Source organism: Sapajus apella, unplaced genomic scaffold, assembly GCF_009761245.1.
Source record: "Sapajus apella isolate SASKATOON/1434 unplaced genomic scaffold, GSC_monkey_1.0 scaffold1, whole genome shotgun sequence".
In the NCBI taxonomy this organism is placed as follows: domain Eukaryota; kingdom Metazoa; phylum Chordata; class Mammalia; order Primates; family Cebidae; genus Sapajus; species Sapajus apella.
The window spans coordinates 84,682,722-84,695,725 of NW_022436941.1; the positions used below are offsets into that span (position 1 = coordinate 84,682,722).

The window sequence follows — 13,004 nt, forward strand, 5'->3', positions numbered from 1 at the left end:
GGCTGCTTTGGAATATCAGGGAACTGGGGCTCACTTAGAGCTTGAAATGATTCTAGCGTAGTGGTTCTCAAACCTTAACACACATTAGAATCATTTGGAGAGCTTGTTAAAACATAGATTCTTGGACCCTACCCTAGTAAGTTTGGTTCAGTGATTCTGGGACGGTGCTCAAGAACCTGTGTTTCCAGCAAGCTCCCAGATCATTCTGGTGTTCTTGGTTTAGGCACTACGCCTTCAGCAGCACTGTTTCTATTTGGGAACTGTATTGACTGGGCCCTGGTTCCACATGCCCAATGAACAAAGTGCTCCAATTCTGATTTGATGACCTCCTGGGGCACTGACTCTGTCTTAGAAGTCCCAGGTGTTGCTGTCTTTTGAGTAATCTAACCCCTCTGCAACCTGCTGTCATTGAGCCATAAACCCACAGCAATCTCAAGAAGCTATAGAGACTGGCCTTCACCTTAGTCTTTCATTGTTATTATTGCTTATGGATTGTACCATGACCATCAAATCAACCCATTGATTTTGTGTGTGTGGGTGCTGAAAAAGATGGAGATCTATCAAGATCTTTTTTTTCAAACTGGAATAAATGTAGAGCCCCCTCTTTCTCACCAGGATTCTGACTTTTGCCTCTAACTTCTTCTTAGGGCCCTACATTCTTAAGAAAAGGGTATACTTCCTCTTTAGACAGAGACCTGAGTCCTTGGGGAATGAATACAAGGGACATTTGGTCGGAGTATATCCGACTCCCAATATTGCCAGTTGGTCCCCTGGCCATATTCTTAAAATAGAAAAATGACACAGTGCTGCCAGGACTACACTTTGTTTAATCCAAAGAGCATGTGTCTGAAGGACTCTTGCCACAGGAATCTTGATGATACCAGCCAAGATATCTGAGGTCTAAGGATGGCAAACCCCACGAACCATCCAATACTCATGGGGGGATTCCAGCAAAATAGAAGCTAGGATTTGGACATGTCTGGGCAGGTCCACTGAATACGCAGGGCAGGCATGCCTGGTGTCTGTTTACATGACAGCTTTTGGCTAAAGAATTGTGTGGTTGCTCTGAATGGAAAGTGGAGTGGGAAGAAGGGAAACATGTTACCCTTAAGGCCCAGGTTTTGAAAACTCTTCTGTAATAAACAAGTTTATTAACTGTATAATATATGCATTATTTTATATCTGGTAACTCCATAATTTATATTAGGATTTTGGCAGTTTGGGACTATTTTACCCTATTATTATCTTTACGGATCTGTAGTCCTCATGCAGGAAATCATATCAAAATTAAAGAAGACTGATTTAATTTATTTTACTACTAGGAATTGTGTTGGGAGCGTGAATGAAAGGACAAAAGACACATTTTGTGTCTTTGAAAATTTCAGAGGGTGGGTGAATTTTTTCTAAATTTCATGGGAAATAATATATCTAAATCTTTTATTTTGAAAGGTACACTTTTGCTATACCACCCAGAACTTCATGAAGTTTTGCTAAATATTAACATGGATAAAATACTTTAAAAGTATGTTTACTTTCCATTTAAAAAATGGCATATACTGGGCTTCTGGTCTTGATTGATGTCATTTCTCATTCATTGCCTTTTCAAGGTAAGGTTTGATTGATGAGTTATTGTACCACCTGTTTTTCTTTAATTAAGAGTAATTATTGTAATTGAGAGGGCACTTATTTGCTTACTTTTTTAAAAATGTGCCAGGCATGGACCTAAACACTTTACACACCATATCTCTTTTAATTCTCACAACTTTGTAATGAGAGACGGACTTCAATTATTGTGATGACATAGATGAGGAATCTGAGGAATACAGGGATTAAATTACTTGTCAAATAATATATCGCAAGTAGTGGGGAGAATAAGGGTGTTGGGTGTTTGGAGTGTTACAATGAAGGCACTAATCACTCTTAATTTTAAGATGATTATAGAAAAGGCTGTTTCTCAGTTTGGGTATGGTTTAGGTATTAGCAATTCTCTCATTGCACATTTGAATTCCCTAAGTAGCCTTGCTAAAGTCACTGGAATTGTTTCCCAGTCTTTTGATCAAACAAAATCATTTTTTTAAATTGTACTTTAGGTTCTGGAGTACATTTGCAGATCACGCAGGATTGTTGCATAGGTACATACATGGCAAGGTGGTTTGCTGCTCCCATCACCCCATCACCTATATCTGGCATTTCTCTCCATGTTATCCCTCCCCAACTACCTATCCCCCGCTGTCCCTCCCCTAGAACCCCACAACAGACCCCAGTGTGTGATGCTCCCTTCCCTGTGTCTATGTGTTCTCAGCGTTCAATATCCACCTATGAGTGAGAACATGTGGTATTTGATTTTCTGTTCTTGTGTCAGTTTGCTGAGAACGATGGTTTCCAGATTCATCCATGTCCCTACAAAGGACACAAACTCATCATTTTTTATGGCTGCATAGTATTCCGTGGTGTATATGTGCCACATTTTCCTTGTCCAGTCTATCATTGATGGGCATTTGGGTTGGTTCCAGAGCTTTGCTATTGTAAACAGTGCCACAATGAACATACATGTGCATGTGTCTTTATACTAGGATGATTTATAATCCTTTGGATATATACCCAGTAATGGGATTGCTGGGTCAAACGGTATTTCTATTTCTAGATCCTTGAGGAATCGCCACACTGTCTTCCACAATGGTTGAACTAATTTACACTCCCACCAACAAAGTAAAAGTATTCCTATTTCTCCACATCCTCTGCAGCATCTGTTGCCTCCAGATTTTTTAATGATTGCCATTCTAACTGGCATGAGATGGTATCTCAATGTGGTTTTGATTTGCATTTCTCTAATGACCAGTGATGATGAGCATTTTTTCATATGTTTGTTGGCCTCATATATGTCTTCTTTTGAAAAGTGTCTGTTTATATCCTTTTCCCACTTTTGAATGAGTTTTGTTTGTTTTTTTCTTGTAAATCTGCTTTAGTTCTTTGTAGATTCTGGATATTAGTCCTTTGTCAGACGGGTAGATTGCAAAAATTTTTTCCCATTCTGTTGGTTGCTGGTTCACTCTAATGATTGTTTCTTTTGCTGTGCAGAAGCTCTGGAGTTTAATTAGGTCCCATTTGTCTATTTTGGCTTTTGTTGCCAATGCTTTTGGTGTTTTAGTCATGAAGTCCTTGCCTATGCCTATGTCCTGAATGGTTTTGCCTAGGTTTTCTTCTCTGGTTTTTATGGCGTTCGGTCTTATGTTTAATTCTTTAATCCATCTGGAGTTAATTTTAATGTAAGGTGTCAGGAAGGGGTCCAGTTACTGCTTTCTGCACATGGCTAGCCAGTTTTCCCAACACCATTTATTAAACAGGGAATCCTTTCTCCATTGCTTGTTTTTGTCTGGTTTGTCAAAGATCAGATGGTTGTAGATGTATGATGTTGCCTCTGAGGCCTCTGTTCTGTTCCATTGGTCTATATATCTGTTTTGGTACCAGTACCATGCTGTTTTGATTACTGTTGCCTTGTAGTATAGTTTGAAGTCAGGTAGCATGATGCCTCCAGCTTTGTTTTTTTTTTTTTTGCTTAGGATTATCTTGGCTATGTGGGCTCTCTTTTGGTTCTATATGAAGTTTGAGGTGGTTTTTTTCCAGTTCTGTGAAGAAGGTCATTGGTAGCTTGATGGGGATAGCATTGAATCTATAAATTACTTTGGACAGTATGGCCATTCAAATAAAATCATTTTTAAATGACTCTGATATTTCATTCTTTTCCCAGAGAATGGGGAGAAGCAGTTTACTGTGCACTTCTCTTTCTTGAGAATGACTTTTTTAAAAAATTAACTTTTTATTTCGATATACAATATCTTCAAACTCACAGGAAAGTTGAAAAAATAAAGATAGTGCTAAAAATACCCTTATACCTTTTATTCAGATTTGCTTATTGTTAACATTTTATTCCATTTCCTCCATCATTTGTGTACTCTCTCTTTGGATACATGTGAAAAAAAGAACAAAACCTACAATATTTTTTAAGTCATTTAAGAGTAAGTTTCATACATTGTGGCCCTTTTTCCAAAATACTTCAGTGTGTATTTCCTGAATTGGAGAGTATTCTCTTGTATAACCACAGTACAGTAATCAAATTTTAGTAGATATAACATTGATGCAATACTTTAATCTTTTTGGACAATATCCTGATTTTGTCAATTGGCCCAATATTGTTATTTACAGCATTATTTCCCTTAGATACAAGATCTGATCGAAGGTCAGGTACTGCATTTAGCTATCCTGTTGAAGATAATTTTAATTAGCTAGACTTTATTTTTGCTATACTTGAGGAACCATATCCCGTGTAGTATATAAACATCTTAATTTAAATTAGGCTTCTGACAGATTTTTTATTATTAATTTATATTTTGTAATTCCATTCTGTTAATTACATTATATGCATGTGAGTTAGACTTTTTTGGGCCATAGTTGAAATTCTAACAATAGTCTAAAGATACTTATCTACCTTTAATTTTTAAAGAGATTTCTATTTTCTTGGTACCAATTAGTATAATGCAAGGTGACTGAAAAAGTGGAAAACTTCAAGGAGGAAAATGAGATACTGTCTAGTGTTTAAGGGGAATGATTGATGCTGACAAATTTGGAATAAAAATTTTAAATAAATAATCTGGATGTTTTTTAAAAGGCAAGCTGTTGATTTTATCACTTCCCCTTGCCAAGACACACATCGATGCCTGTTAAATTTGACGTTTTTACTCTGATCGTCAATGGCAGCTTTAAAGCATCTGTAGCATCCCAGGATCAAGCAACAAATCAACTCCAGGAAGGGCTGTGAAACTGTATCTGCCCGTCCCTCTTTCCTTTCCTGAGAGCCTCTCTTTAGTGGCAAGCCAGTAGCTAATCTGCACTGGAGAAGTTACAACCCTTGTCTTCTTGCAGCTAATGGCAGCCTGTTTGTCTTCTGCACCTTTCTTTCCCTTTTTGAGAACACAGGGCTGAAAGGTAACAAGACCCAACAGGGCCCTAAGCATTATACAAATTGTCTACTGAAGAGGTTCCTCTGCCTCCACCAATTTTCTCATTAGGTGATCACAGTTGAGAGCCAACAGTCTCTGGTGACAATTTTGAATAACTATTCACATTAAAGAGGCTTTTCACAAAAGGGATAAAGTTTTAAGAATTTGGGTCATGATGTTTGAAAGAAAGAATGTGTTTATTATTGTTTAGCAGTGTTGGTAATATTGACCATACTGTGCTCTTTCCCTCCCATAGTCCTGACACTCACTTCTTTACATCTTGAATCTCTTTGATATTTTTTAATATACTTAGGCTTTGAATATGTAAGTACATAATGAATTAGAAACTTATAACTTGTGTTGATGATCCAGTTATGTATTCCCATGTATTACAACATATTATAGGGACTACTGATTGGTGACCCAAATGCCAATCTGAGGCATCTTGTACTTCTTTGCTATTTTTAGTATGCTTAGGCTTTGAATATGTAGCATACAATGAATTGGAAATTTATGTTTATGATCCTTCCTATTACAGACATTGACTGATGTCCCAAACACCATTCTGAAGCTCTAATAGTGTCTAATGTAAACCACGAAATATTGATACATTTCCTCTTACTGTGAGTGACATTATCTGACCCCCATGAACCATGGACATCATGGTGGAAATTCACCTCCACCCCATCCTCACCTTATCAAGTGCCTAGCATTCCAACACTATAATGCCTACTTCTGCAGCTGATATTCTGATTTCTAGACCATGCTTGTCAAATATTATGTCTGTTGTCACGTTTCCTTGTGATGTGTGTTGCTTTTTAAAAGACTGAAATACCACTGTGTTTATAGGAAAGTAAGATAAAGGGTGTCCCTGGCTATGGTGATGAGCTTGCAACAAGGACAGCTAAAAAGAGGGTGTTTTTAAAGAGGAAATATTAGACTTGGTATATTGCAGGGAAGAACCCACATCTACAGTCTGTTCCTTCTGTGGTTAGTGACAGGCCATATGCCACTCTTACAAAGGGGTTGCTGGACCTCAGATCCCTTTATCTTTCAAACTCCAATGAAGTGGTTTGTAACTGACGTCACTCTGGAGCTTCTACTGCCCTGGCCAGGTAATTTCAGAGATAGCTACATTCCTCAGCAAAGGTATCATAAACATTTTTACTCAAAAGTCCAAGTAACTTATTGCATCATCAGGAATTAAAACCACTGGCTTTTTAAAATTTTTTTATTTTTTCACTCATCATTTATTTACAAATACACATTATAACTTTTATATACATTGCACATTTACATGGTAGAAAAGTACAAAACTATATATTTAAATGAATTTATATTTTAACTTGCCATGTTTGAAAATATAAAATTGCATCAGAAAAAAGTATTATGAAAAGCAAGAAACTTGAACTGATAAAGCTTTGATATAACTTTTAGTGACATATTGTTTGAAAAAGAACTAATTAAAAAGGTACAGCTGAGTAGCTTAAAGGAAACACCTAACAAAAGGTTGAATGTGTAGCCTTCACCATCCTTCAGTCTCCTGACACCCACATCATTTCTTTGGATCTGTAACATCTTAGAAGTACATTGCTAGAGTTCTAATCATCTCCTCTGTCACAAATGTCTTCGTCATAACAAAAGAACTGAAGCAGGAGTTTCCTCAAAGATGCTTATCCTCTGTACCTTGTATTTGAGTCAGAGTTATAATGCCTTTTGGTCAGTCAAGGTTCCTTGTAAACAAAACCCGAGGGATCATGTATGCACAGATCAGGCAGCAGAGAATCCAATAAATAAACATGACAGAAACTGACATGCAAGTTTGCTAAAAGTGGAAAAGAGTCTAACAGTGAAATGAAGGGAGACAGAGGAGTGAGTGAATAGTAAGGAATGGACTTAAATGGTTTACAAGGAAAAAAACTTTTACTTTATAAGCAAGAGACCTCACAATAAATAACAACTGCTCTTCCTTTCACGAATAAATTTCTTCAAAAACAAGGTATACAGTCAACCAGACATTTTATGTATAAATTATAAAACATGACACAGTATAAATAAATGTCTACAAGTCTCATCTATGGGCCTCATCCAGTAGACCTCACAAAGAATGCCTCTCCGTGTCCAGTGAGTAACAAGGTGGCCTGGGAGAGAGCTTTAGTACAAAGGTCCTTTAATGTATAGTTTTCCCCCCAAATAAATAAGCATACACTTATTTACAGTATAGACAATATATTTTTCTTTTTTTCTTTTTCTTTCTTTCTTTTTTTTTGCCCAAAGGCTATGCCAACACTGAACACTTGTAGAGAGTTTACCACTCTAGAATAGAAGATATAGGAAAGCTGTAGTCCTGGTCTTCATCTTCTTCCTCTTCCTCGGGGTCTTCCGAAATGGCTAGATGGGGGAATACAGGGGAGCTGTTGTTTAAATATGGACAACAACAGCGCAGAAGCAGCTCAGTGTAAGTGTTCAAAGCCCTCTGATACAGCCATATTACAGCGTTGCATTTTTATGTGACTTGCAGTGAGATGCTTTTTTTGTTTTTGGCATCTGCTGTTAAGCAATAAGTTAAAAAAATTTTTTAAACATAATCTATGAAGTCAAAAACTGCAGAAAGTTCTGAAGAATCAATGGCTCAGGTTTTACAGGCAGATTCCTGAAATTAGATAAAAAGCGCTCTTGTGTTCTAGGTATAACTGCTTTGAGTCCTTAATTCAGAGTTAGTAGAGGCAGCTGCAAAAAAGCAGCAGCCCATGTGTGATAATATAAAGCTGTCTTTGGAAAAAAACAAAAAACAAAAAACTTTTGAAGCAGTTAGTTTAGATTCAAATGTTAGTAAAGCAAACAGCAAAGCATACTACCAAAGCAAAAGAAATAGGGGCAAACAACTGGAAATAGATTTTTAGAGGCAGCCCATTGATGATCACTGGATAAGTCCTAAAAGCCAAGAAACGTTGCACATAATTTTTCTGTGGATTACTGAATTGCTGGTGATACTCAGCAGCTACCTAACTTGAACAGAAATGGATTTATGTGGGAGATTTGCTTGCTTTCTAAGTGTCCATTCCCTAAGGATTGCCTGGGGAAGCCTTAAACGGCAGCAAGGTTAAAAATCGCACTTACAGTTGCAAGATCCGGAGTGCTTTACTTCCAGCAGCACACCTGAGGAGCAGGCAGCTTCCTTCATGGCACACTCACTGGCATAAGTGGCATTGTCACTGGCACAGACAGGCTCATCCGACTTACTGTCAGGGCACTGCTCATCACAGAGGGAACACCGGCCTCTCCCAACCTTGAAATCCCATAAACATTTTTTCCCACCAGTGCACCGGATATCTTCACAGGACTTTGCTTCTAGGATATAATACATCTGTGATGAGTAAACTGATTTCTCCACATCTCCCTTTTTTCCCTTTCTCCTAAACATAATTTATATGTTACTACTGATGGGCTAATGGAGCTATTACGCAAAAATGCTGGATAATAAAACTGAAACTCAAATGCACACACATAAACACACACACAAATCCCCTGCAGTTTCTTACATACTACATTAGTGTATGAAAATAGTATTTTTTGGGGGGAACAGGATGTTACAATATTCTCGAGTTAAATATGTATCTTATTATTTCCCACAAGTGGGATCTTTTACAAAAGAAAGAATTCCATCAATTACTAGAATCTGATAACAGATTTCAGGAACTGCTAAGTAATTATTTTTTGCTTCCAGCAAGTCTGGCACTTAAAAAAATGTGTAAAATTGAGTGAGTTCTAAGTTTTCTAAGATGGAAGACTGTTTTTTGCTTCCTGCTGGCATTTGAATATATGTGTCAATGCCTCCAGAAGACAACGGTTTCCATGAGGAATGCTGTGGTCACAGCAGTTTCCCCAACTTGCAGGGTATTTCTCCCTATGGTGTTTGGGAATGCCTTTGGCTTTACTTATTAACCCCACAGTTTAACATCAGAACAAGCCTGTTTTCACTTTTTCCTTCCTCAATCCAGAATACCTACTGATACACTTTCCCTCATAGGCTAATCCAATAGATCTGCCCAGCAGGCAGGTAGCCTTTCTCAAGTGGCAGGCACTGGAGTAGGTGACTCCATCATTCCCGCAGATATATTGCTCAGAGGAAGTGGGCTCTGGGCAAATCCGATTACAGGTCACACAGTAGGCGTTATTGGTCTGGTCCACCACACACGTGGAGCTGCCTGGACAGAAAACATCCCGACAGGTCTCTGGAACAAAGAAGGAAACACACATGAATAGGTACCGTCTAGTCCTTAGGGAGTGGGCACTTGAAGTTACTAAGGAAATCATGACACTGAAGCATCCAGCTTTCAAAAGGCATTTTGGGAGCCCTGTGGTTTTCAACAGAGAATCTATGACTCTAGGCTAAGAACATTAACACCCTCAGCGTTCTTAATGAGTCTTTAGAAGTTAGAAAAGGACTCCTTTATTTGGTTTCAGTCTTATTATTATCAGGCTCTTACTGTGGACTACACTATCCCCCAGGGGTCTGCTAGAGGGTCTACTTTAGGTACAAAACTGGAGGAGGGGGACAGATCCAGTCTTGCTCAACAGGGGAGGACCTACTTTTACATCTGCCTTGGTACTGGACTTCCAGTTCTGGCTGATCTTTACATCTCGCCTTTAGGAGCGCACATTCACTGCGGTAGGTTTTCCCATCCAGCCCACAGACTGGACCCTTCCAGGTGATGTTGGAACAATCCGGGGCGCAGACGCAGCGCGGTTTGTTCTTCTTGTTCATTCGGCATTTTTTCCCGGGTCCACAGTCCACGTTCTCACACGTTTCTGTGAGTTGGAAACAGGCATGGATTAAAACCAGAGCCAGGCAGTCTGCAGGTCAGCCAGGAGGGCTTCGGTGCCTTGCGCAATCCTGCAGCCCTGAGTTTGCGCTGGAGGGGCCCAGGCTCTCTCCTAGAAGATTGGGAGGTGGTGAAAGAGTGCGGAGTTTGGGCTATGCCCCATGCCCAGATCTCTCTCATCAAGGAGCACGGGTTGGCGGGCTTCATCACCACACTTGGCTAAGAAGTCTGGGGTGTTTTGCCTACAGCTTTTAACAGGCAGAATTCGAATTTGCAAGGGGAAGAAAGGGGAAGCCCACGAACAAAGCTCTCCAATCCCAAACCCCAGTCAGGTAGCGGGGAAGCTGAAGGTATACGCCCTCTACTGAGGGCCTGCAAGTCGGGAGGGACTCCTACCTTTACAGGGGATGCAGTTGGGGGCGCCCCCATTGAAAATCATCCACTTGAAGAGTGTGTTGTCATTCACGTCCTCTTCGGTCCACGAGGTGCTCAGACGGCCGGTGCTGCAGCACTCCTCCTTGCTCAGTTCGGTCTTGTACAGGACCTGGCAGCGGCCATTCTTGGCTTGACGGAGCCAGCAGTTCCCAGCTGTGAAGAGACAGGGGTGGGGAGGTGGGTGAGTGAGCGGTGGCGGGGCAGGGGGAGCGGGGTGGTTAGTAAAGGAGACCCGGCGGCGGGGACGGGGAGGGGTGACCATGGAGGAGGGGAAGCGAGAGACACGCGGGAGAAGCGGGAGAAAAGTAGGAAATAAATCGAAAGTGGAGGGGTGGAAAAAGAAGGTGAGGGGAAGCCCAGATCCCAGAGATGGGAGGTGGGCAAGAGGGAGGGAGGGAGAGAGGGAGAAGACAGAGCGCCCCAGCCATATCAATGTCAGTTACCAGTGACCCAGACACAACACGTGCAGCTTGCATTGACTTTTACTAGACTGTTTACTTTTATTCGTCCCATTTCATAACCTGCAGCGACTCGAAGAGCAGATTAAAAGAACCTGACAAAAACAGGATGCGACGGATGTTTTTACATGTTGGTTTCATGTAGGCGGTACAGGAATTATTTGTGACAGGGGTTAAGAAAGTAGGAGAACGAGAGAGGGGAGAGAGAGAGAAGAGAAGAGAAGAAGAGAAAGAGAAGAGAAGAGAAGAGAAGAGAAGAGAAGAGAAGAGAAGAGAAGAGAAGAGAAGAGAAGAGAAGAGAAGAGAAGAGAGAGAGAAGCAGATCAAGCAAAAGGCACTTGTGAAAAATGAAAGCAAAAAAAGCAACCCGGCCCAGCCCGGAGCTACCCCGCGCGGCCTGGAGGCGCAGCCCGCCCGACGGGCCCGTTTTGCAATCCGCCAGACCCGGAGCACGCCTGCGGCCACCGTGATCTTTCGAAATCTCCGAGCGCTGCTTTCCTCCGCGCCCACGTCCAGGCACCAGGCAACGCCTCTCCCCGAAAGGCGGGCAACCCAGTACAGTGCCGTGCAGACGGCGAGGGGCAGTGCCCAGGAGCGCACTTAAAATGTTAACGCTGAAGCAGGGAAAGTAACGCCTTAAAGGGGGGAGGTTTCCTACCATTTCACGGTTATATGTGCCTACCTCATACCTAGCAAGAAATCTTTGCAAGTGATTTCTCCCACTTCCCCCTTTTTAAATGTTCGGATTTGGGTCGGGAAGACTTCTCACGAATCACCAATATGACTTTAACAATCATTGGCTCGTAAGCTGCTATTATTATTTTAAACATTCTGCCCAAAGACTAATTGAAATAAACAAATCTATTTTTAAAAGGCAAGCTTCAGAAATTTGCTCTTAGCCCATTTCAGAATTCAAGTCAGTTATGGGCTGCTCACTGTTTTACAGAGGGCTAAGAGTCAGAAAGAAGAATGAGGCAGAGGGGAAAAAAAAAACCTGTAAAGTGCTGAAAGCACTTCGGGGTAATAATTTGGCTTTTTTTTTCTTTGCGGAGATGGGGGATGGGGTTGGAAGAAGCATCCACTAGGCAGAAAGCTACTTCCCTTGAAAAATTTCAGCACCCACATTTCCAAGTTTGGGCAAAGTTTCTGAAACCACATCCCCCAGCCTCCGAAGAAAATTCAGTATATCTCCCCCAACTCCCAGGTCCCCCCCCCCCTTTTCTTAAAGTATTAGAAAGATCTGGGAAGGAGAAAGATGAAACTGCAAATGGGTCCACTGAAATCTCCAGGCTGCTACTGATACTTGCTCCCTTCTTCAGACTCACATCTAAAGTTATCATGGCCAGAACTTGGAGCATCTAACCCTAACTACTCAGACCCCAGCTCACTCCCTTTCCTTTTTCAAGATAACCAAGCTCCAAACTCTGTTCCCAGTCCTAAAATGTCATTGCCTTCAATTATCCCACTCCTCTCCAACCCGGAGTCCCCAAGTTGGTCCAACATCCGAGAGCAGCGTTGCTCAGAATAGACCAAGTGGAGACCACAGAAAAGTCGACCCCCTTGCCCTCAGCCGAGCCTCCCCAGCGCATCCCCCCTCGCTTACCCTGGGCACTGCGGTCCTCCATGAACTGGCAGAGCAGCAGCAGCAGGAGGCAAAGCCCACTGGGCTGGTGCCTGGCGCGGACCATCCTGGGGGCAGGCGCAGGGCGAGTAGCGCGGCGGTGCGGGGAGCCGGCGCGGTGGCGGGTGGCTCGGGTGAGCGGCGCGCGTCGCAGAGGCCAGCGGCTGAGGGCGCAGCGATCCCGGCGCAACCCCGCGCTCGCCGCCCGCCGCCCGCGCGATTCAATGGACGTCAGAAGCCGGGCGCAGCCGCGCTTTAAATCTAGACGGGGGTCTCCGCGGTTTGCGGTGGGCGGTCTCCCAGTGTGTGGGGCTGTGGGAGGGCGGCCGCGAGCGAGGGTGTGCGCGGCTCCTTGGGGGTGGGGAGCTTTTAAAAGTTCAGTGTGAATCAGGTGACATTTCCCACCTTCTGGAAACCCTTCCCAATTATCTTTCGGAGGTGCCCGAAATCAAAACGGCTGGAGGGGAATCGTCGAGTTCTTATTTGCGTAGGAGCGAGAGGGAGGGGGAAGGCGACCGGGGCGGGGGGTGGGGGCGACGCATCGGGGGTGGGGAGTGGGGAAGAACACCCACTTCAAGTTCTGCTCGCCGCCGCTCGCCGGCAGCGCCGGCGCGCCCGGGGTGGCGGGTGTGTGTGTGTCTGTGTGTGAGTGTGTGCGCGCGCGAGT

The 13,004-nt window shown here is 42.5% G+C and overlaps 1 protein-coding gene across 4 annotated transcripts; it reads right to left on the reverse strand.

The window, feature by feature from the left end:
* Nucleotides 1-6,210: 6,210 nt before the first annotated feature.
* Nucleotides 6,211-12,801, reverse strand: FST (follistatin). 4 transcript variants are annotated; one of them, XM_032281058.1, is made up of 6 exons: nucleotides 12,320-12,801; nucleotides 10,220-10,411; nucleotides 9,591-9,809; nucleotides 9,008-9,232; nucleotides 8,118-8,345; nucleotides 6,211-7,650 (listed from the first exon to the last, which is right to left on the reverse strand). In XM_032281058.1, coding segments are annotated over exons 1-6 (951 nt in total). In that variant the 5' UTR covers nucleotides 12,405-12,801; the 3' UTR covers nucleotides 6,211-7,648. The 4 variants fall into 4 exon arrangements, with proteins under 4 accessions (XP_032136949.1, XP_032136929.1, XP_032136938.1 ...); XM_032281038.1 differs by having other exon boundaries at nucleotides 6,211-7,388; nucleotides 12,320-12,799; XM_032281047.1 differs by having other exon boundaries at nucleotides 8,118-8,348; nucleotides 12,320-12,799.
* Nucleotides 12,802-13,004: the final 203 nt, after the last annotated feature.